The 26,511-nt window shown below is 36.1% G+C and overlaps 1 protein-coding gene across 1 annotated transcript in view; it reads right to left on the minus strand.

Annotated features, from left to right (window-relative positions):
• The window catches only part of KCNH5 (potassium voltage-gated channel subfamily H member 5), a 387,182-nt gene that overhangs the window by 289,560 nt on the left and 71,111 nt on the right, over nt 1–26,511 (minus strand). Inside the window, exons 6-7 of the mRNA XM_069596769.1 lie at nt 25,870–26,262; nt 2,814–3,240 (exon numbers count right to left, since the gene is read on the minus strand). Coding sequence (XP_069452870.1) covers nt 2,814–3,240; nt 25,870–26,262 — 820 coding nt within the window. The remainder of the gene's footprint in view (nt 1–2,813; nt 3,241–25,869; nt 26,263–26,511) is intronic.

Raw genomic sequence — 26,511 nt, forward strand, 5'->3', positions numbered from 1 at the left:
ATTGAAGGGGTGGGAGATCAGGATTTTATTTGACATGCAATGTAAAACACTGGAAGACTCTGAACACAGGAACAATGTGTTCTTACTTTCTGAGCAGAGATTATGAGTCAAGGGTCAAAATAGAAGCAACATATAGGAGATTATTAGTTTATCTTGGATGGTAAGCTACAGAAGTGGGGAGAAATAATCAAATACACTTTAATGGTAAAGTCAACAAGAGTTGTTATGAATAGATGTAATACATAAGAAAAACATGAATCTAAGATAATTCCCAGGTTTGGGGGTCTGAGAAACAAAGTGAATAATGGTGTCCTTCAGCTCTACATAGATTTTATTTTTCTGTTATTGTCTTGTTGAAAAATTAACTATGCTAATATGCCCACTCTGAAAAATAGTTTGACAAGTTCTTTTATAAAAATAGAACACTATTTGTCCAAGAAATTTCTTTTCTGGATATTTATCCCAGAGAACTGAAAAGTTATGTCCAAACAAAAAACTATACACAAACAAGGTATGCTATTCTCCACAACTGCTTCAGAACTAAACTTTGAAAATGTTCTTTTCACAAAAGCCCTTTAGCAATGAATTTAGTGAATTTATTTATTATAATAATCAAAAACTGGAAATTATCAAAATGTCCTTCAGTGGATGAATGATTAAGCAGCAGTATACCCAAACCATGAAATACTATTCAGGAATAAGAAGGAACAAACTATTAACACACTCAACCACTTAGATTTCAAGAGACTGAGTGGAAAAGACCAATTTCAGAAAACCACATTTTGCATGATTCCATTTATGTAACATTTTCAAAATCACAAAATTATATAGATAAAGAACAGTTCAGTAGTTGCCAGGGTTAGGGAGGCTTGGGGAAGGGGTGAGTATGACATGAAGGAGATCTTTGAGGTAACAGAATAATTCTGTGTTGATTTCAGCAGTGGTTACAGGAATCCACAAATGTGATAATACAACACAGAGCTATCCACACACTGTATCACAGCCAATGTTGATGTTGTACTAGAGCCCTATAAGATATAACTATTGTAGGAAACTAAGGGAAGAGCACAAAGTCCTCACTATTCTTTCTTTTTTTTTTTTTGAGTTAAATTTCTTTACAATGTTGTGCTGTTTCTGTTATACAACCAGAACCAGCTATATGTATACACATATCCCCTCCCTCTTGAGCCTCCTTCCCACCTCCCTACCCCTACATCCCATTTCTCTAGGATATCACAGAGCACCAAACTCAGATCCCTGGTCTATACAGCAGGTTCCCACTATCTGCCTTTTTAACACACAATAATGTACAAGTGTCATTCCTACTCTCCCAATTTGTCTTATCCTCCCCTTCCACTGGACTATCTTTGCAAATTTCAGTAGTCTATAATTACTTCAAAATGATTTTTTTTTACTTAACCATGCTCAACTATAAGGCAAAACGCATTATATAAATATTAAAAAGTAGTATAATAATAAATACTATATCTGACAAAATGTTGTCTCTGAATTTATAAAGCACCTCTTCTGCCAATACATCTTATCACTTTCAGTATGTAGGCAGCAGTTTAATTAAGAGATCATCAAGATCTTGTTGTGAGAACACTTTCCTCCTAAAAGCCTGTGGAGCAAACATCACTTGGAATTGACACTCTACCTCTCGCACTTTTAAGCAGCAAAGAGAATCTGTGTGTTCTTGTTTCTGTACCCAATTAAAAGAGTATGGAAAACTAAACACTGTTAACATCAGTGTCCAGTAACTTGCAGACATTCTGAACTCTGCAAAATACCTTGTTTAGACCCAATATACTGACCTTCCACAAGTCAAATGACATTCCTAGACTCTAACATTTTTCCCATTAATGTCAAAATATAAAATTGCATAACATGGAATCTCAAAAAGGATGGCTTAGACCAAAAACAATTAACATGACCCAGAGGCTACATAGCAACACTAATCATAACTTCAGTCCTAAGGTTATTCCAGGTCTCAGAACTAGGCTTGGATAAATCATCCAAGTCAATGTGACACATGGTGTATATGGTGGTGAAGTCTCCCTAAAAATCTCCTTTTTCAACAGCTTCTTTTGTATACATTTCCTTAATGTTCTGATCTCCTGTATTGTCCAATCTCAGTCTGATGGTGGTGATAGAATACCTGGTCTTTCACTCCTGTAGAGAAGCATCCTACTCCCAAGAACATCATCAAGTCGTTTGGTACTCAGGTCTGCATGCCTCATCCTAGACACATTCATCATTGCTGAATGCTCTGACAATTACTAATCCCTTCATTCTCTCAACCTGGCATATATTCCACCTAGAATTCTGTAATGGAGACTAGATTTATAAACACTTTTACTAGTCTAAATTGTAAAAGCCTACATAGACTATTAACTAAAACATTTTATAAACAGGCTATCTCACATCACATCCTGTCTACTTTTCATAATTTAGTGCATTGCCAACAAAACCTATGGAATATGCCAGACACCGTCTTTCTTGATGTTGCTCTTTCTTTGGAAATAGCTCTGCTGGGAACAATGCTATAAACAGAATTAAATCAAAGAAATACCATTCTGATCTTTTTATCACTCCATTCATACTGTTTTTCGTGTGCTAATACATTCCAAAGAGTAAAATATATCAGTTTGCATTTCTATTTTCTAAGGCTGAATAAAAATTAAAGCAAGGTAAATGAAATGGACTGAACATCCCTCTGAAGACAAAGTAGTTTCATTTTACTCCTATCCAAGATTGGAGCTGAAGAGCTGCCAACAATAATACTTTTTTAAAAAAACAGAAAAGATACTTACAGCCAACCATCATCATGGCCACTGAAAACATCTTCTCCACGTCCGTGGTAGGAGCTATGTTTCCAAATCCTATGGTTGTAAGGCTTGTCATGGTAAAGTAGAGAGAGGACACATACAGGGAATCCTTGCTGGGTCCTCCTTCCCATATCCCTGCACTGGTATTGTATCGATACGGAGTCCCAATGCTCAAGGCCAGCTGGTAGAGCCAACTGTCTATCTGGATGGTGTTCGTGACTTCATCGATGACCTCGTAGTCCCCAATGCTGTACCATATGCAGGCCAGCCAGTGAGCAACTAGTCCGAACACACAAACCAGGAGCACAAGGACGGCTGCTCCATACTCCAGGTAATGGTCCAATTTCCTGGCAACACGGCCCAGTCTCAAGAGACGCACCACTTTTAAAGAACTGAAGAGACTGCTGATTCCCTGAATAAAAGAAAAGAAATGATATAACATTTTCAGAAAAGCAAAGGCTGGTGAAAACAAACAATGGCTCACCTTAATGAACTCAAGCACAGTTTATATACTAAGAACATACACATACATAATACAGCTCTGACTTTAAGCCAACAAAAATGTTTAAAAGATAAAGAAAGTTTTTATGTGCAGATTCCTTCCCACAAGGAAATAAGATATTTGTGAATAATTGGACTTACAAAAAAGTTTCATTAGGTAAGACCCAGTTTATTCTCATAAGGGGAGTATAAATAGCACAGAGAAAAACCAAAGAAGAAAATAGCTCAGATGCAACACACAGAGTACAGAAATCGGGTGATAAATTCAGACCTTTCATTTCTTCTTCTTGTAAAATGTTTCCTCTACTCTAAAAGATTTTATTTTATCTCTTACTTTATAAACATTATGAACAGCAAAACTTCTGAAAAAAGGAATCCTAGTTTTACTGTCAAGCAAACAGGAAATATTTTTGCATATATTATATTAAGAGAATGAGCAAATGTCACTGCTGCTTCTACCACCTCCTGCCAGTTATGAAAATCACTAAATTTGTAGAGCTGTGAAAAAGTGAAGACTTGAACCTAGAATGGGATACCTATGAAATCCTATCATCCTCTAGCAATAGTCATAGAAAAGAATACTATAAGGGAATAGCAGCCAGAAGATTCATATTTTGTTGAGAAGCTCAAAATACCAAATAGAGCATTATCCAAATGGAAACACAGCATAGACTTTATTTAACACACCATAGACTTTATTCAGTCCATGAAGTTCCCAAGTTACTTTTTTTGCAAAGCATGCAATAAGCCACTCAGACAGGTTAATGTCATTCCTGATGCAGAAGAGGAAGACAAAGCAGTGACCCAGGACTCTCTCATCTGATCATCACCTCAAGTCTCACAGAGTCCATGACTTCCCTACTGCTAATTCTGTCTCCCAGAGGGGAGACAAGGAATCTAACGTAATCTGAAAGTGAAGTGAAAGTGTCAGCTGCTCAGTTATGTCCAACTCTTTGTGACTTCATGGACTGTAACCCACCAGGCTCCTCTGTCCATGGAATTCTCCAGGTAAGAACACTGGAATGGATAGCCATTCCCTTTTCCAGAGGATCTTCCCAACCCAGGGATCAAACCCAGGTCTCCTGAATTGGGTAGATTCTTTCCCTAATCTGAGCTTAATTCTGACCAACATAGAAGAACTATCTGGTAAAGTAGAACAGATGCAATATTAATGAGACTCTAACTATAGCGTTGTACAGTTGCAGTGAAAAAGGTTAAGAATGCATTTTGTCATACTCTATATGATGGTATATGTTTGAAATTTTAAAAAAGAAAAATGTGAAATAGAGAGAGTGAAAACAGAGAGAAGTAGAAACAGGAGACCTAGAGGAAGCAAAAGAGGAACAGGAGCATCCTGTCTCAGTTTTCAGTCTCAAGCTCAATATCCTTAGGCCTGGCTCTATTTAGATTCCTACCCGCAAAGCTGTGGCATATACACGGCCTTAAGTCAATTCTTATTTCACTTGAACACTTGGGGGAGGGGAGATATTGAACTTCAAACACTTCAAAAGGGTAGCATTAATAAAATTCAGATGATGAATGGCATCATTCAGTGACATGAGATGTTGAGAGGTAAGAAGATTCAAGAGAGTCTGGAAGCTCTCAAATCAAAGGAACTATGTAATTATGAACAAGAAGACCAAAATAAGTATTTATCAAGCATTTCTATATGTCAGGATATGAGTTGGGCCCTGGGGACATTAAGACAAATATGCCTGGCTTCTGCTCTAAAGAAACCTATAGTCAAAATGCGTGAACTCAAACAGGGTTAAATTTAAAAATAAGTACAGTGCTGTAGATGTTTTCTTCCACTTGGCTCCAATTTTTTAAAGAACCGTGGTACTTCTATTTAAATACTACAGAGAAAGTTTATTTCTACTATAATTTTTTTTTCTAAAAACAAAGGAAAGAGACACAGAATCTTTATCCCCAAATCAAACTAAAAAATAGCCATAACCTTCAGCTAGACTGTAAGGAATCAGGACCTACTAGAATTAAGGCCAAATGATGGAAGAACATACTCTCTTGACCACTGATGTGGCCAGATCTCTACAAGAGAAGGTGATCCACCCTGAGGACCACCTGCTCTAGACGCCAAATAATCAAAAAGCACCATTTTCTGTAGCCATGTTCAATATCATTTCAATATTACAAAATATCTGGTAAGAACTGTAAAGGGTTCTATGATACCACTTCCTCCTAGATCTTAGTCAGCTCCCCAGCTGACATCTCTTGCAAAATCATTTTCTGGGGCTAGCCTTATCCCTGCTTCTATTATGCATTAGGATTCTCAATACAATTACCCTCAATCTCTCCTGGCTGATTTACTGCCTATCCATGTTTCAAATGACTTCAATACATGAAGGATTCACAGGTTTACTTCTTAGCACAAAACTCTTTCCCTAAATTCCTGATACAGAAGCCAAATGCCTGCTGCACATTTCCATTTAGGTATTCCATAGGTGTTCAACAGGTAAACTTCCCAAAGGGAATCTCATTTCTCTGAATCAGTTCTTCATCTACTTCTCTTGTGAACAACATCACTATGAAGCCCACCCCCTTTCCTGCCACACCCAGACAGTTATCAAGTTTGGAGGATCTCAGCATTCAAACTGCTCAAAATAAACCTCAATAAATCTCTCAAAAAATGTCCCTTCTTTCCTATTCCCAAGGTCATGTCTTGGTCATGGATTCATAGATTCCTCCCTGTGTGACAGGAATAGGCTCTCCATCAGCCACCCCACCTCCATTCTCACCCCCTTTACTTATCTGATCACCCTGGATAGGCTAGCCTGGTATCATTTTATATAACATATATATATATATTCATATATATATATATATATATATAAAATCATGTCCCTCTCTGACCTAAAATCTTTGGTGGCTCATTACATAAAGGATTAAGTGTTTACACCTTACTTCTTACTCTGATATGAAAAATTCTTCAGGAACTTGCATCTGTCTATCTGGTCAGCATCTCCCCAGCAATTCCTCCCCAAGGTATCTAGGCTCACACTGTGCTCAGCTATGTAAAGCTCCCAGAGTGCCCATGCTGCTTCATGCCACATCATAAGTTGTTCCCTCTGCTTAAAGCACCCTTCCCTCCCACTCTCTTGATAGTCAGGGCCTTACTTAGAGTTTATGACAAAGACTCTCTCCTCCATATGCATTTCTCTGACATCTTCCTCCCCAACCTATCATCTACATGGTCATACTCGCTGTGAAAGTTAGCTATTCTTCCTTTGTGTTATTATATACTCTTTGCTCATCTATATTACAATAATAATCACAATAGTACTTTATTACAAGTCTCTGTGTGCACAACATGCCAGGAAATGCTAAATCACTTGAAGAACATACCTAGTATCAATCACAAAGCTTGTTGTTGATATTATTCAGCTGCTCAGTCATGTCCAACTATTTGCAACCCCATGGACTGTAGCACACCAGGCTTCCCTGTCCTTCACCATCTTCCAGAGCTTGCTCAAACTCATGACCATTGAGCCATTGATGCCATCCAACCATCTCAACCTCTGTTGTCCCCTTTTCTTTCCTGCCCTCAATCTTTCCCAGCATCAGGGTCTTTTCCAATGAGTCAGCTCTTCACATCAGGTGGCCAAAGTAAGGGAACTTCAGCTTCAGCATCAGTCCTTCCAATGAATATTCAGGACTGATTTCCTTTATGATTGACTGGTTTGATCTCCTTGCAGTCCAAGGAATTCTCAAGAGTCTTCTCTAACACCACAGTTCAAAAGCGTCAGTTCTTAGGTACTCAGCCTTCATTATGGTCCAATTCTTACATCTGCACAGGACTACAGGAAAAACCATAGCTTTGACTGTATGGACCTTTGTCAGCAAAGTAATGTCTCTGCTTTTTAATACACTGTCTAGGTTTGCCATAGCTTTTCTTTCAAGGAGCAAGCATATTTTAATTTCATGGCTGCAGTCACCATCCACAGTGATTTTGGAGCCCAAGCAAACAAAGTCATTTACTGTTTCCATTGTTTCCCCATCTATATTTCATGAAGTGATGGGACCAGATGCCATGATCTTCTTTTTTTGAATGTTGAGTTTTAAGTCAGCTTTTTCACTCTCCTCTTTCACTTTCATCAAGAGGCTCTTTAGTTTCTCTTCACTTTCTGACCTAAGAGTGGCATCATCTGCATATCTGAGGTTACTGATATTTCTCCTGGCAATCTTGATCCCAGCTTATGATTCAGTCAGCCTGGCATTTCACATGATGTACTCTGCATATAAGTAAAATAGGCAGCAAGACAATCTTCAGCCTTGAAGCATTCCTTTCCCAATTTTGAACCAGTCTGTTGTTCCATGTCCAGCTCTAAGTTTTGCTTTTTGACCTTCATACAGGTTTCTCAGGAGGCAGGTAAGGTGGTCAGTTTATGCAGTTTATTCCCATCTCTTTAAGAATATTCCACAGTTTGCTGTGATCCACACAGTCAAAGCCTTTAGCATAGTCAATGAGGCAGAAGTAGATGTTTTTCTGGAATCTCTTGCTTTTTCTATGATCCAATGGATTTTGGCAATTTGATTTCTGGTTCCTCTGCCTTTTTTCAATTAAACCCAGCTTGCCAGCTTGTACATCTGGAAGTTGTTGGTTCATGTACTGTTGAAGCCTAGCTTGGAGGATTTTGAGCATGACCTTGCTAGCATGTGAAATGAGGGCAATTGTGCACTCGTTTCAACACTCTCTTGCATGGCCTTTCTTTGGTTTTGGAATGAAAGCTCACCTTTTCCAGTCCTGTGGCCACTGCTGAGTTTTCCAAATTTGTTGGCATATTGTATTGCAAAGCTTGGCACACAGTAATATGTTAAGCAATCAGTATATTCAGTAATGTATGAAAAACTTTTTACAACACAAGTATTTGTGAGTGTGATGAATTGAATGTGTCACGGGGCAGGGAGGCGGCATAGTTAACAATCCTATATGATAGGTATCACTACTAAAACATAGCCTAGAAAAATTAAGTACAGTAATTTGGCTAAGTTTATGTAACTGGTAAGAGGAGGAGCCGGATTCAATTATAGATAGTCTCATCCACACTCCTTGTTCCTAACCACTTCACTATCTGACCTCATTCTAAACATCACTGTATCTAGAGCATAACATATTATTTAACTAATCACATTAGTACCCACAGTATTGGCTAAAACACAAGCATTCTCTAGAAGACTGAATCAAGAAGAGTAAATAGCTTGCTTTCCTCTTATTCCCACCCAGGCACAGCAGTGACCCCCTTAGGAGTCTGTGAAGGCCCTAGAACCCTGGACAATCTATAGTTCTCTAACATAGACCAACTCATTTCATCCTCACAATATCAGGACTCCTATATCCATTGTTCATAGGAGGACATTGAAGCTCAGACAGGTTAAACAACCTGTCAAAAGTCATACAGCTAGCAAGGAATGGAAGCATAACTCAGACCTAGTCTTCAGATTCTACATGCATTTCCCATGATAGCCATTGGCAGCACAGTCTTCCTGTCCTCAATCACAATAATCATTGCAATAATAATCTTCCTAGAAGAATATCAAGTGTATCCTCCAGGAGATCATCATAGACATTAAACACAGTCTCTTCTACTGGCCTTCAAGGTCTACAAGTCCATCTCTAAACAGCTGGGTCATTTCCAACCATGACTTTGCTGAACAATAATGTTCCAGTCAAACCAAACTTTTTGCTCTCAAAAACAACCCCAAAATTTCACCTTTTAATTTGTCCACAGTATCCCTTTCATCTACTTATGAAACCAGAAACTGTTATTCAAAATAAGTATTACAGATATAAGGAAGTTTGCTTTATTTGGAAAGGTTTATTTTCCAACTATATCATTCTCCATTGTTTTGCATCCAAAAAAATTTACTGCAATCACTATAATCAAAATTCAAAGTTAAATGACTTTCTTTTAAAACTTGATAAAATACTTAAAACTTGAAACATTCCAAATGTTCATCTCTGGTAGAAATGATTTTAAAAGTCATTGCATATTTACTTGATGAAATACTATCCAGAAATAAATAAGAACAAACTGGAAGTATATGAAATAACAAGAATAAATCTAAAAAGTGTCATATTGAACAAAAGAGTATATACTGCATGATCCCATTTATAAAAGTTTATAAACAAATGGAACTACTCTTAGGGATTAGAAGTCATTAAAAGTCAAAATGGCTTTCTTTGTTTGGGGAGGGATTGTGACTATGTAAGGCCTGAATAGGCTCTGGCAATATTCTGTTTCCTAATATGGCATTACTAGGAATTACTAGGTGTGTTTGCTTTGTGAAAATCCCTCGAACTCTACTTATGATTGTAAGATTGATGGAATTTTTAAAGTATAGTATATTTAAATATCAGGGGAAAAGTGTTAAGAAAAATCCATTAGTTACTGTTGTATCATTAGGGTTAACATTTCACCACAGTACATAATCTGGATTAATGATTTCCTCTGCATCATATGATTTGGAGAGAGGAGAAGAGGCGTCATACTCAACTCAATCCAAAATAAGATTTCACTTATTTTATAACTCACCCTCATAACTTTAGATTGGGTCTCAAATTATACTTAATCCACTGTTAGGAATTTTAATTTAACCCATGTGGTAATACTGGATACTTTGATTGTCCAAAATAAAATTACTTCCTTCTGTACTACCACCTATTTATAACAAGCTCTTGATTCTGTACTTTCAACCAGTTTTGTCTGCTCATTCATTTTCTGCTTAATTTCACTGCATGCTTTCCAATTTTTTCTGTGCCCTCATCTGTACTCCAGTGGCATTCTGCCTCTATCCCAACCTCTGAGCTCTTAGCTCACAAATCCCTGGGGTTCCACTGGTGGAAGAGAATATCAAACACATCAAATGCATAATAGAACACAGCAGGGCTAATGGAGAACTTTCAGTCATCAGCCTTCCCTTCTAGCCAATTTCCCTACTTGACAAGCTCCTTAAGCCATGAGAGCACAGAGAACAATATCCTGGAGATATCTCAGTGTTATTTACTCTTCAAGGTATTTTTGTGGATTCCCACATTAAAAGTACATGGGGTGTCATTAGCATAAAAATAATGTCTTGCAATGATAAATCCATTTAAAATACAACTCAATTCTCTCAATCAAGCCAAGGATAATAGATAACTCAGCTAGTATTCTTTCCTACCTTCTTTCCCCATTGTTTCATAAACAGAAAAGGAGTAATCAAATAACTTATCCAAGGACATACAACAATTAAGTGGGGCTGCAAGAACAGGAATACAGCGTTATAATATTCAGTTGCTTGGTTTTCCACCTACATCTAACATTCTCTCATATAGGATGTGTAGCAAATTGTTTGAAAAAAGCAGCTGCAGTCATTTCCTTCCCTGTATCTATACCCTTTAGCCACATGGCTTTGCAACTTCTCCCAACAAAAGATAGACTCTATTTCCATATCTTGACTTGAGTCTAGACTGGCTTTATAATCTACTTTGGCCAACAGAATATAGTGTAAGTGACATTTGTGCCAGTTCCAAGCCTAGACCTCAAGAAGCATAACCTCTAATCATGGTCTTAGAACCTACGGCCACTCTAAGTTGTCATATGAAGAATGGCAACTAGTTTTGAGGAGGATGAGAGGTCACAACAACAGTCCTTTAAGTTATCCATGAGCCATCCCAGATCAGCTAGCCACCAGCCATCTCAGCAATCTACCATGGATGCATGGGCGAACGTAGTAGAAATGAGCCAAACCTAGCCAAAGCCAGCAGAATTACTCAGAACACAGACAAATAAGTTAAATAAATGGTGATAGAATTATCCATAAAGTTTTGGAGTAGTTTGTCATGCAGGGAAAAAAAGCTAACTGACACAAATGTGAGGAAAGCATATGTATTTATGAGCACATTATTTCATACTTGTATGACATAAAATGGGGGCAAAATAAATACATACTTGGCATCTGGTCCCATCACTTCATGGCACATAGATGGGGAAACAGTAGAAACAGTGACAGACTTTATTTTTGGGGTCTTCAAAATCCCTGCAGATGGTGACTGCAGCCATGAAATCAAAACACGCTTGCTCCTTGGAAGAAAAGTTATGACTAACCTAGACAGCATATTAAAAAGCAGAGATATTACTTTGCCAACAAAGGTCCATCTACTCAAGGCTATGGTTTTTCCAGTAGCCATGTATGGATGTGAGAGTTGGACTATAAAGAAAGTTGAGTGCTGAAGAATTGATGCTTTTAAACTGTGGTGTTGGAGAAGACTCTTGAGAGTCCCTTGGACTGCAAGGAGATCCAAACAGTCCATCCTAAAGGAAATCAGTCCTGAATATTCTTTGGAAGGACTGATGCTGAAGCTGAAACTCCAGTACCTTGGCCACCTCAGGCGAAGAACTGATTCACTGGGAAAGATCCTGATGCTGGGAAAGACTGAAGGTGGGAGGAGAAGGGGACAACAGAGGTTGAGATGGTTGGATGGCATCACCGACTCAACGGACATGAGTTTGATTAAACTCCAGGAGTTGGTGATAGACAGGGAGGCCTGGTGTGCTGCAGTCCATGGGGTCACAAAGAGTCGGACACGACTGAGTGACTGAACTGAACTGATAAAGAAGTCTCATTTTAACAAGACAGTCTCCTAAATAGATAAGATATGAATGTATAAAATAAACTTTAATATACAGTTGGTAGATAAGAAATGGCAACCCACTCCAGTGTTCTTGCCTGGAGAATCCCAGGGATGGAGGAGCCTGGTAGGCTGCCGTCTATGGGGTCGCACAGAGTCGGACATGACTGAAGTGACTTAGCAGCAGCAGCAGCAGCAGTTTACCTTTTGTGTTGAGAAATATGTCACTATCTTGCCTTGTAAGAATTTATCATGATAAATTCAACAGAAAAAAATAGAATTCTATATCACCAAAACTACCATTTAATGGGAAAATCTATAATCACTTTTTAAAATCCAGATGCATATCAGGATTATCTTGGAATTTTTTTTGAAAAATTCAAAGCTCAGTTATTACTTTTTTTCTCCAAAGTTCCAGATATGTTTCTAATGAGCAGCCATGTTTAAAAACAACTGGACTATATGATGATCTTCTACCTTTACCTAGCTTGTTTCACTTTTTCTATTTCATATTCAGTGCTCCCATTTCATTTAGTTTATATTTTCCAATTGTTCCATCTATATTTTTATGTTCTTTTGCAAGGCTTTATCAAGCGTAGTAGAAAAGCTTTTGTATACATATATATAAATAGTATGTATACTATATATATTTTAGAAAACTTATGAATTTTTGCCTCACTAAAAAACTTATGACATTTTGATTCCACTTATTTGACTTAGCATGAACAGAATGTTAGATTTCTAATTTAAACAATAGATATGTAAGAAGCAACAAAGTTTTACTGTATAGCACATGGACTTATAGTCAATATTTTATAATAACCTATAATGGAAATAATCTGAAAAATAACATATGTGTATATGTATAACTGAATCTCCTTGCTGTGCACCTGAAATTTGTAAATCAACTTTACTTCAATAAAATGTATATATTAAGAAAAAAATTATATAGGGCAGAAATCACTGCTTATGAGTAGAGGAACACAAGGCATCTTCTTCCACAGGATCTGACTTCAGAGCAGTCTTTATTGCAGTCCTCAGAGCTATGTTCCTTGTGAACTTCCCACCAGGGGACAAATCAGAAGTGAGCAAATAAGACTCAACTGGCCGGTACTGAATCCATCCTACTCTGAAAATCTTAATAACTGAAATTGTCTAGCCCCATACTTAGCTTGGACACAGAGAATTGAAACCATAATTAGCCATCTATATTGACATGACTTGGTACTATTCATGTCTTCCTTAGCATGATCATATTCTTCAGGATTTCTGCCAGGCAAATAGTTTTATTATGCACTATAGGAACTACCCAAAGACCCATTAACTCTTCAGAAGAAAGCAGCAACACTTTAAGCCCTAAGATTCTTTGAACTTTTTGCCTCAAAATCATCACCTTACTGTTTCCACCAATCCTGGACTATGGTATCATGATTCTTAAACCTTACCCAATTCTAACAAAGCCTACCCTCCTAAACCTTTCCTGATTTGAAAAGTGAAGTGAAGTGAAGTGAAGTCACTTAGTCGTGTCCGACTCTTTGCGACCCCGTGGACTGTAGCCTGCCAGGCTCCTCTGTCCATGGGATTCTCCAGGCAAGAATACTGGAGTGGGTTACCATTTCCTTCTCCAGGGGATCTTCCCGACCCAGGGATCGAACCCGGGTCTCCCGCATTGGAGGCAGACGCTTTAACCTCTGAGCCACCAGGGAAGCCCAAGATCCACCTTAAATCAAACTTCCAGTTCCCAATAAATTCTCTCATTTTCTCAGAAGATACTATCAAATGTCTGAGATGCTACCAAATCTTTGCGAGATAGTGTTCTCCCATCAAATGGTAAGCAATAAACACAACTCATCTTTGTCTTATCGATGAATTGTGTTTGTAGTTCTAGCTTTTGATGCTTCATGCCCTACCTAACTTAATACCTATAATGACAATACAGGTATAACTTTCAGAGTTCCATAAGAGATAGGCTCAGAATTGTATCAGTCAGGGAACCCTTAAGCTATGGTGTCCTTGTCAAGTTATTTATAGCTCATTAAAAGTTCTTTGCAGTTCAGATGAAATTTACCCATTATATATATATATAATATTACTTTAAATCTAAGTAATATTGCCTAGAAACACAGATAGCATATTTCCTTTGTCAGTTCCCAGAGGAAGAATGGAAGACAGCTGACCAAAGGTAAAGCTGTCATGCAGGAAAAATGGTTTTTTAACCCTTTATCCACAAGGTATATTAAACGAATTTCTTAAGGATAAAAAATTTCTATATAAAGGTAACCATGTTTCCTGTGAGTCAGCATGTGTTATGTGAAAGCAGAGATAAAATCACAGTATAAATTAAAGTAATAAAAAGACTAAATGGAGTAGGAATGGAAGTTTAGAACTTCCTTCAAAGAAGAATGAGGAAATGATGAATTCTCAGCATAGTGATAATTATTTTACAAATAGTAAAGAGCAATTTCTAAGCAAGTATCCATGGTTAATTAAGGCAAAATTTTTGAGTTATAGTATACATATTATAATATATTTCACCCTTCTTTGCCTTTATATCAGTCATTTCCTAATGCTTAACAATAGGAAGGATTTACCACGAATGAAGATCAGTACACATAAAAATTTCTATTTATGTAAGCAACAAAATCTAATAAAGGAATCTCACTGCTGTCCTCTTCGCTTATAACTTTCTATCCTCCCAAAGCTAATTTACTCAGTTAAACAGATTGTTTTGTCTCTGTAGAAAATTAATGCAAAAGAATATATTCCTGGAACATCACCAGTTTTTTTCAAATATAAGAAGGATATCTATCTTTAAACCTTCTTATTACCCAAACTTGATAACATTCTGTGCCACCAATCCCACTTGAAAAAGAATTTAAAAGTCCAACCTACTGCCACTCTGCTCCAATTTGAAATCTGTGGCTGATTCTCATCCATTTCCCAAATCCTTTCCCCATCTCCTCTTTCACACTGACTTCTCTTTTATTCACACTTTTAAATAGTTTGTGCGAAAGATTTACTCTCAAGCTAGATGGTAGGTACATTTGAGTTCAGTGACTAAGCCTTGTACATCTTTGTATTGTTTGTCCACAATGCTTTGTACTTGTAGTGAGAGATCCCAGCTTGGGGATCTAAACCCTTTGGTAACTCCTAAACATGTATCGAAAGTTGGTAGGGTAGGACATCTGACTGGAAGATTATTTATATGAAAATTCATGAAAAGAAACTTATGAATGGAGAGTTGAGCAGAGTAGCCAAAGGATAATGCTAGATTTTCTGAGTGGAGGATTTGGGGTCACAGATAAGGTTGTGTCACAAAGATTGCCCTTGTCTCTGTCTTTTTCATTACTAACAAGAAATGGTTTATGTCTTATTCACTTCAATAGAAATATATATAGTGTGACAACTATGATCCAGGAACTTCAAATCCAAGATATTAGGAAGATAAAATCTTTGCACTGAAGAAGCATAACGTCTATTTTTTATTCCACCAGAAATGAGCACGGGGCCTAACCCTCAGTTTTCTAAAGATCTTTGTTGTATTTGATCTCTTAACTTGACGTAAAATTGAAGCATAAAAACTAGAGTCACCCGTAAACCTTCCCCTGAGCATACAGATGAAAGATGAGTGTTAGTAAACCACTAATCCAATCCTCAATAAAAATATAAATGTTTTTATTGTTATTAGAAGCTCTAGGATTACTAGCGGGCTTTCTTAAGTAAAGACCTGGTAAGTAACTAGGACTTAAAATTGCAGCTAAAGTTTTTAAAGCAAGCTACTAAGAAACTAAAAAGAAAAAAAAACTTCAATAGAGAAAATCCCATGGAGAAGGTAACATTCTCCCAGAAATAATATATTTCATCACAGACAATACATGTGATAAAAATCAGCACATCCAGAAACATCTTATACTTTTCAGAGTTAAGTAAATTTCAGTGATAAAGAGGAATGCTATATAAATGATAAAGGGATAAATTCTCCAAGAAGGTATAACAATTCTTGTATGCATGAACCTAACAAAAACTAATAGAACTTCAAGTACAAATGAGATGAATCCACTACTATCTTTACAGACTTCAACATCCCTCTGTCAGAGACGGTCAGATCTAACAGGCAAGAAACCAGTAAGGATACAGTGGAAGGCAATGGCACCATCAATCAACAGTCCATTATTGACATCCTTGACTACTTTATACAATAACAGCAAAAAAAAAAAAAAAAAACAAGCTGATGTGAAACATTTACCAATATAGACCATATCCTGGGCTATAAAACACACCTTAACAAAATTAATACAACAGAAATCATACAACAGCTGCTTTTGGATCACAGTGAAATTAAACTGGAAATCAATAACAAATGTAACTGGAAAATACAAAGCTATGTAGAAATTAAACAACACATTTATAAATAAAATATGGATCAGAGAAGAAATATCAAGAAAAATGTATTGTTCTTTGAATTAAATGAAACTCAAAATACAACTTACCAAAATTTGTGGGATGTAGCAAAGCAGTACTCAAGAGGAAAATTTACAGCTCAGAATGCATATATTAAAAAGTAATAAAGAAGTAAAATCAATAACCTAAATTTCTAAGCTTAGCAAACTAGAAAAAGAAAAGCAAATTAAATCCAAAATAATAATAAGAAAAAAAATATTAAAATTACAGCAAAAATCCATGAAATAAAAAACAGGAAATCAGTAGAGAAGATCAACAAAATTTTAAAAGCTTTTTCTTTGAAAGCATCAGTAAAATTATAAAACCTCTAGCCACACTAACCAAGAAAAAAAGAGGACATAATTACTAACATGAGAAATGAAAGATAGGACATCACTACAGACACTATAGACAATTAAAGTATAACAATTGCAATAATAACAACTATAACAATAATAGAACAATATGAACAACTCTGTGCCCATAAATTTGATAATCAAAATGAAATGGATCAATTCCTTGAAAGACACAATCTACCAAAACTCAAATATACACAGAAAAATAATTATTTGACGAGAACTATATCTATTAAACAAATTGAGTCAATAATTAATAATCTTCCAAAAAACATAGCCCCATAGCCAGATTAACTCATGAGTGAATTCTACCAAATATTTAAGTAGAAAATTATACCAGTTCTCTACAGTCTCTTCCAGAAAAGAAGCAGAAACAATACTTTCTAACCCAGGTTTAAGAGGCCAGCTTTACTCAAATACCAATACTCAAATACACAAACACAGTATCTGAAAAGAACACTACAAATGAATATCTCTAATACATAGATGCAGAAATCTCAACAAAACACTAGCAAATCAAATCCAACAATATATAGAAATAATCATACAGTATGGCCAAGAAAGATTTATCTTAGGTATGCATGGCTGGTTCAACAATCAAAAATCAATTAAGGTAATCAATAACATCACAGACTAAAGAAGAAAAAGTCATATGTTTATATCAATAGATGCAGAAAAGGCATTTGACAAAATGCAGCACTCATGATAAAAAAAAGTCTCAAAAAGCTAGCTACAGAGAAGAATTTCTCAACTTGAAAAAGAACATATACAAAACCTTATAGATTATATCATATCATTAAAAAAAAGGAAATAACAGGTATACAGATTAGGAAGGGAAAAAAATATCTTTCTTTAGAGATGACATAATAGTCAGACACAGAAAATCCAAACAAACTGACCTGGGGGTGGTGGGAGGAAGGAGGAGTCTGGAACTAATTAGCAATTAAAGGAAGTTTGCAAGATATATGGTCAATATAAAAAAGCCAATCACTTTCCTGTATACCAACAATGAACAAGTGGTATTTAAAATTTTAAACACGATACCATTTACATTAGCATAAGAAACTTAGGTATAAGTCTAACAAAATATGTACAGGCTGTATACTAGGAAACCTATGAAACTGATGAAAGAAATCAAAGAACTAAATAAATGGAGCAATAAGCCTTGTTTATGGACAGAAACATTCAATATTGTGAAGATGTCAGTTATTCTAGACTTGATCTAAAGCTACAATGTAATCTCAATCAGAATTCCATTAAATTGTTTTGTATATATCAATAAACATTGTAAAGATTATATGGAAGAATAAAAAATGTGAAAAATAGCCAACACGGTACTGAAGGAGAACAAAGTCAGAGGACAGACACTCAACTTCAATACTTGCTATAAAGCTGTAGTAACCAAGACAATGTCGTAGTGGTGGGAAAAAAAATAAACAAATGGATCAATGGTACAGAATAGAGAGCCTAGAAACAGAACCCCATAAATATAGTCAACTTACCTTTGACAAAGGAGCAAAGGAAATACAATAAAGAAAAGATCATTTTTCAATAAATCTTGACAGAACACATGGACACCCAATGGAAAAAAAAAAGAATCTAGTCACAGACCTTATACCCTTCAAAAAATAAAACAGATCATAGACATAAACATAAAACACAAACTGTAAAGCTCTAAGAAGATAACATGGGAGAAAATCTAGGTGATCTTGAGTAATCATTTTTCAGATATACCACCAAAGGTACAATCCATGAGAGAAATAATAAACTTGAATTCACTAAAATTAAAAATGTTGCTCTGTGAAAGACACTGTCAAAAGAATGAGAAGACAAGCCACAGATTAGAGGAAAATATTTGCAAAAGACATGTGCAAATAATAAAGGAGTATTACCCAAAATATGCAAAGAACTCTTAAAACTCAACAATAATAAAATTAACAACCCCATTAAAAATGAGCAAAAGATCTGAACAGACACTTGACAAAAGGAAATACTCAGATGGCAAATAAGCATATGAAAATATGTTCATATATCACTGTGTGTGCATGCTAAGTCACTTCATTCATGTCTGACTCTTTGTGACCCCATGGACCACAGCCCAAGCAGACTCCTCTGTCCATGGGATTCTCCAGGCAAGCATCCTGGAATGGGTTGCCATGCCCTCCTTCAGGAGATCTTCTTGCCTCAGGGATCGAATCCATGTCTCTTACATCTCCTGCTCTGGCAGACAGGTTCTTTACCACTAGGACCAACTGGAAAGTCCCCTCATATATCATTAGAAATTTTCAAATTAAAACAAGATATCACAAGTCCTGGAATGGCTAAAATCAAAAACATTAATAATGGCAAAAATTGGTGAGAATGTGAGTCAATAGGAACAGTCATTCATTGTTGGTAGAAATGCAAAATGGTGAAAACCACTTTGAAAGATAGTGTGGCAGTTTATAACAAAACTAAACATATTTTACATGATCCAGCAACCGTGCTGTTTGATATTCACCCAAACGATCTGATAACTTACCCCAAAGGTTTTGCCTACACAAAAACCTACACTCAAAAGTTTATAGCAGCTTTATTCATAATTACTCAAATTGGGGAGCAATCAAAATATCCTTCAGTAGTAGATGAATGGAAAAATAAACTTGATATGTCCAGACAATGGAATATTATTCAGCACTCAAATTAGCTATCAGCCATGAAAAAACATGGAAGAAACTTAAATATTAAGTGAGAGAAGTCAATCTGAAAAGGCTTTCTACTGAGGATTCCAACTATATGACATTCTGGAAAATGCAAAACTATAGAGATAGTAAAAGGATCAGTGGTTGCTAGAGGTTAGGAAGGAAGAAGGGCTGAAGAAGCAGAGCACAGAGCTTTAGGACAGTGACACTACTCTGCATGATACTGCAATATGCCCTTATCCATTTGTCAAAATCCATAAAATGCACAACAGCACCATGAGTGAACCCTACTGTAAACTATGGACTTTGAACAACCTGATGTGTCAAGGTAGTTTCATTCTGGTGGGAGGTGTTGATAACGGGGGAGGTTACGCATGTCGGGGCAGCCTCTATTATAGGAAGTCTCTGTAGCTTCTTCTCAATTTTGCTGTCAACCTAAAACAGCTCTTTTAAAAAAGTCTTATTATCACACTAATAAGAAAAACCAATAATTATAAGGTGACTTGCCAATGTTTCCACGGATTTAATAAGATTAAAACTAGTAAAACTAAAAACAAATACTATGAAATCCTCTCCTATACCACCCAAACATTATTTTTAATTATCTAAAGGTTTTAATGAAAAAGTAATGATGATCAAATTATAATAAATAGCAATTTCTAATACATCCTTAATGGAGGGTCTGAACTTTCTCAAAAGTGACAAAATAAATATATGAATACAATTAGCTTTGATTTCCAATTTTTTGATGATACCTAGATAAGAGATAAAAATTTGCCATATAAACAGATATGCTAAAATGAAATGATGTATGTGCCCATTTTTCATTGGAAGGACTGACGTTGAAGCTGAAACTCCAATACTTTGGCCACCTGATGAGAAGAGCTGACTCATTTGAAAAGACCCTGATGCTGGGAAAGATTGAGGGAAAGAGGAGAAGGGGACAACAGAGGATGAGATGGTTGGATGGCATCACCAACTCGATGGACATGGACTTGGGTGGACTCCAGGAGTTGGTGATGGACAGGGAGGCCTGGCATGCTGTGGTTCATGGGGTCACAAAGAGTCGGACATGACTGAGCGACTGAACTGAACTGAACTGAATGTGCCCGTTTGACAAGCATAAATCAAGAAAAATTATAATTTAGAAAATGATTTTCCTAAACTTTTCTGGAAATTAAAAATATCTGTAATACTTCCACCTATCAGTTTCTGGCTCAATCATTTTGTCTCCTGAAACAGTGCATTAGTGATCACTTTTCCAATTTCAATTTGTTCTACCTGGTTTATTGTGTTTACCACTAATACCATTCATTGTCCCCTGAATTCCCCAAGTATCATGTTTCCTAATTGCATTTATTCTACCAAGCTGTTTGTCACCTGCAGCTGCCCCATATTTCTATGATGTCTTATAATTCAGTTCCCCCTAACCTCCCAGAAATCAAGCTCCCTGGACCTCCCAGAGCTGTGTTCAAATACTACAAAGGAGTTTGTTTTTATTCCTTAGATTCCTGTGATAATGTCTTTTACTCCCATTATATTATCTAGGAAATTGACATTATTTCTTTTCAAACAGAATTCTTCCCTTCAATGGACTCTATCTTCCCAGCCTCATAGTTCTCTTAAAGAATGGCATATCCAGTTTGTCAATTCCTAGTAAATCAAGTTGTCTTCAGAAAGCATGTCATCTGAGACACTCTTGAATATGAAAATGTCATTACATCCTAAATTATTTTGTACTGTATCATGTTAAAGAAGTAAGCTGTGATCTTCAGACTCATATTCTCCTATTCCCAAGCTACCAGTAGCTCAATTCCTCATTTTTGAGTTCTATTTTGTCTTATGTCCTTGTACAGTCTACTAAAACCTTACTAACACTTTATTGCTTCAGGTTGGTGAGTCACCAATATGCAGTAAGCAGTGAAGAACTGCCAAGGACATGGAACTCATTCCTAACCATCACAGGGCTTGTCGCCAAGCTGAGGAAATAGACACACACAAGTGAAACAATAATGTCCCCTCAAACATGCACAATTCTACAAACAAAAATCATTCATATCTATTTTTCCATCAACTCTTTAAAAACATCTTGTGAAGTAAAAATGTCAAGCATCCCTTCCCTTTTTTCTACAGATACGGAAACTGAAATCTATAGTCACCATCCCAAAGGCTCACAATAAACAAGTGGCTAAAGAAGCCACTCAATAATTGAAAGAGAAACTTGAAAAAACTGTGGAACCAAAATGTAAGACAACACTAGTTTCAAAAATGAGAAGGCAAACAGAGGCCCTTGATTTATTTAGAAGGGCAAAGATACTTATAAGTCAAATACTGAAGATAAAAATATTAAGAGCAATCAATTAATATAAAAACTTCCAATCCATTAGAGGGAATCCAGAAGATTTTTAAAATTCAGTTAATCCAAAGATGGCAGAAAAGAAGAAGAAGAAAGTAAAAAAGAGAGAGAAAAGTGAATAAAACACACTTTAGAGTGGAAAATAAGATGCTCTACCTAAAGCAAAAAGTAATTAATTACAATAAATATAAACAGACTAAACTTTCCAGTTAGAGAAACTCTCAGAATGTATAAGACTATTTACAAAAGATACAATTAAAGTATAATTATCTAGAATGATGAAAAGTTAAACGCTAGAAATACATATATCAAGTAATATACAAATGCTAGTTTAGCTCTTAGTATCAAGCCAAACAAACTTTAAGGGGTAAATAAAGGCATTATTAATTACAAGAAAAGTTGGAAAATAATGTTGAGAAAACTTTCCAGAAAGTATAGCAAAAAGATAGAGGATTGGAAAATAAGGAAAGAGGGGAAAAGGAATTAGAAAAGTCTAGTAGGTGTTAGAATAAAAGGAATTTCAACGAGAGAGAAAAGAGAAGCACGGGAAAGGAGATGGTGAAAAATCATAAGAAAAAAAATTAAAACAGAAGACATGCTTTTCCAGATTGAAAAAGACTACCCAGACACTGCCCAGCAAAACAGATGAAAATGGACTCACAATAAAGCATAGTACTGGAAAGATTCAGAATCCTAAACAGAGAAGATATATCAAATTTCCAGAAAGAGAAAATAGGTCACAATGCCTCAAAGTTTCTTACGAGAATTATTAGAAGGTACACTGTAATGGAACCATGCCCTTCAAAATCTGCAGAGAAATTATCAATGGCCTAGAATATTACAGATAGTCAAACTGTCCATCAGGTGGGAGAGTAGGATGAAGAGAGATCTGTTTCAGAAAATGATGTTGACAGGATATTGCTTGCATCGATGCAAGGAAGGGAGCTTTAGACAATTGGCAAAGAGTTTAGTGGTTGAGTGAGTGATGAGTAAAACAAAGCAAATGATAAGACCAGACAATTATCAACTCTCAGGAAAATGGAAAGTACAGAAGAGGAAAAGTAATCACAGTATGTTGAAGGTTCATTTATAAATGAGCTTCCCTTGTGGCTCAGCTGGTAAAGAATCTGCCTGCAATGAGGGAGATGTGGGTTCAGTCCCTGGGTTGGAAAGATCCTCTGGAGAAGGGAAAGGCTACCCACTCCAGTATTCTGGCCTGGAGAATTCCATGGACTGTATAGTCCATGGGGTCACAAAGAGTCAAACACAACTGAGCAACTTTTACTTTCACTTTCAGTCATAAATAGCATATTTGTAGACATAATGATATAAACACTATTTATGGAACCAAAAGGATGATATATCTATATTGTGAGAATGAGGCGATGGAAATCAGTGCATGGATACCGTGAGGGCAGGGAGAAAGAGGCTGAAACCTCCAATTTGATAATAAGAAGTCAAAGACAAGTCCCAAAACTGAAAAACCAAAAGGAGTAAGTATACAGTCTTGCTGTTTGGTGATGGAAGCAAATACTAAAAGAATCCCCTAGACAGTCTGAAAGTGGTTGTCTCTAGGATCTTCTCTTTTAAAAAATTAGATATTGCCAATCATTCTTCATGTAAGTTTTACCAGTATTCCCTTGAGCAATGTATAAGAGACTTCATACCATCATTGTATCAATTCAAGTCCCTTCCTGAGTGATGCCAAGTCAGGGTTAGATATGCAAGACTTTCACTGAGATAAATGCCTATGAAGGAGAAAGGAGGGAGGCGTCTTCAGACCACAATGCATGTCTGAAACCTATGAAGATGGAAGGAAGGATTGTGTAGAAAGAGCCTCAACCACAGCACAGGTAAATGGGGAGTTTCAGGGCAAAAGCTGCTCAGCAGAGTAGTTCTTCATTGAGCAGGAGTAGGCTAATTATAATATTGGTGGTGGTGGTTTAGTCGCTAAGTCGTGTCTGACTCTTTGCGACTCCACAGACTGTAGCCAGGCTCTTCTGTTCATGGGATTTTCCAGGCAATAATACTGGAGTGGATTGCCACTTCCTTCTCCAGGGAATCTTCCCAACCCAGGGATCAAACTCACGTCTCCTGCTTGGCAGGTGGATTCTTTACCACTGAGCCACCTGATAAGCCCAATCATAATATTACCACTATTCTTAGTCATTGGTTGAGTGCAGCCTTGGGGAAACAGCTTTGAATTGTGACCTGCAGCAGATCAGAAAGCCACAGCAATTGTCAGTCAACTGTATTCAGTGGTATATTGGTAAATGGTTAACAACTAATGCTTCAGAAAGTTTTTTTTTTAAGCCTTTATCCATAGCATTTGCCATTTTAAACGTGTAAATACTCCCACTGTGGCCAGTTTCAAGCTACGAGGGTGACAGTGTGATATCACTGAATGCTGAGTTTGAAAGGAATGCTAAAGAATGTCTTTTCCAAACCAGAAGCCACTTCCAGGAAGCCCCTAACTGTGCTTCATGCAGCAGGTTTCCATGAAGGGAGGTCTGAGCAGTACACATTCTCAGACACCATATTCTCCAACCCAGTGTGTGTGATAACTGATGGCATGTGAGTATAGTCTATAAGTTTACTTTGCATTTTCCTTAATAAGTCTGAGATATAGTCATATATTTATATAGTACACTAGATGCATTTATTATTATACAATCTAATTTACTTTCTTTTCTGTGAACTAAACTAATCTTTTGATTATTTGTATTAAAGTCTTTATGCCAATGTTCTAAATAATAGAAATCCTAATGCATTGATCTTAATATATTAATCTATTTAGTAAGTGAATATATAAATACTATTATCTTATCATAAGATTAGCATTTTCAAAATTAACCCCTATCAATCCTTCCAGAAGGGAAATAAGAAATATACCTTAAAAGCTGATGTAGGTGGAATTTAAAATTAGAAACAAATTACTATGATTCTTTTTTCCTTGAATTTTTAAATTAACAATTATATGTATAGCATCAAAACACGTCTATACTAAACTTTCTGAAAATATTTTTTAGTATCATTAAATTTGATTCAATGCAGAAATCTTTATGAGAAAAGATCCTGAAGAAAAGCTGCACTCTACCTCCCAACACACACAGAATGACAACAATGTAGCGGAGAATTTTCTATCCGAACAGTCTATGAGGACAGAGTAGAATCTTTAAGGAAATTAAGTTTGTAATTATTATGAACACATTTTAAAAACAGATACATTCTATACTGATTCATTTATATACATCCTTGGTATAGCAAGTTGAAAATCATCCACAACTAAGTTAGAAACTAAGACGCCTTGGATGAAATGGTCCTTAAGACACTATATATGTTTTAATATTTCTAGTTGTGTAGATGACACTGAATAAACAAAATCTTGAATTAGACCAGATATCAGAAGTCATCTAATACAGTCTCTAACCACAAATGATTAGGCAAAACTTAAAGCAAAAATGATAAAGAAAAAAAAAAGAAAGAAAGAAAAAGAAACCAAAAAGGTGAAATTTCAAGAATTTCTCTACCATAAAAGTTTTCTGGATCTTTTTGTTAACACAAGCACTGCTACCATATGTACCTGGAGGGGAGGAGTCAAAACATCTGTGGGTTCACAGACTTTTAAAATGTTTGGGAACGCATGTAAGAATTAAAGATTTTAAAATTAAAAAAAATAATAATAATAAATAAAAATAAAAATAAATTTAAAAAAATAAAATAAATAAATAAATAAAATGCTGCTGTTTTCCCAAAAAAAATACATCTATTTCATTATCTTTCAATCAACTGTCCAGTTCATAAGCCGTATTTGACTTCAAAGGCTGTGGCTTTTCTTCTCCTCTTTCAAATACAATCCCAACCATAGCCATTTCCTAGTATTTTCAACCAGAAATTTTTTAAAGAGTGAATAAAAATTATAAAGCAATAAAATATGATCATTTATGGCAGGTATTTAGTAGGATGAAGGTTGAAAGTGGTGACTATAAAGAAGTTTAGGTTGTTTATAAACTCCTTTTACCCTAATTTTCTCAAAATGTGATTAAAGTACTAAAAACACAAAAAACAAGAAACTTACCTCATCCACATTTTCAAAGGCATTGATGATGTCATAAGGTAAACAAGACAACAGATCGATCACAAACCAAGTTTTCAGATAATTCATCCTTATCAACTTGGGGTCAGAAATAACCTCTCCACCAGGTCCCACAAAGGTTGTGTGAAAATTTAAAACAATGTCAACCAGAAAAATAACGTCCACCACACTGTCCAGCACCAGCCAGGCTATGTTGTTCTGCTTCGTTTTGAAGGAGACGTTGTAAGGAACCATAATGGCGGTGTAGAAGGTAAGAATTAAAATCACCCAATCCCAAGTTGTTTTAAAAGCACAATAGTGTAAAATAATGTGTGGTGGCGTCTTTGGCGCTTCTTGCTTATACTGAGGAAGGATATCTGATCCCAGCTGAAGAACCTAAAAGAGACAAAATGTATTTATAAGTGACCCGACATCTCTGCAAAGTTAGTAATGAATTCAAATTTTCTGGCAGGCAAACCACTGGTTTCAAAGCCAGCCATGCTCTGTAATTATATCTCTTCTCCTGAGTTGTATCAAGGTTCGTTCAAAGTCACTGCAAGTCCAATCACTCTATCGAAGTTGATCTGTCTGCCATTCCCTCTGACTTCCTCTCCCGTGGCCAACTCATTCAGAAACTGGTGCCCA

Source organism: Ovis canadensis, chromosome 7, assembly GCF_042477335.2.
Source record: "Ovis canadensis isolate MfBH-ARS-UI-01 breed Bighorn chromosome 7, ARS-UI_OviCan_v2, whole genome shotgun sequence".
Lineage (NCBI taxonomy): Eukaryota > Metazoa > Chordata > Mammalia > Artiodactyla > Bovidae > Ovis > Ovis canadensis.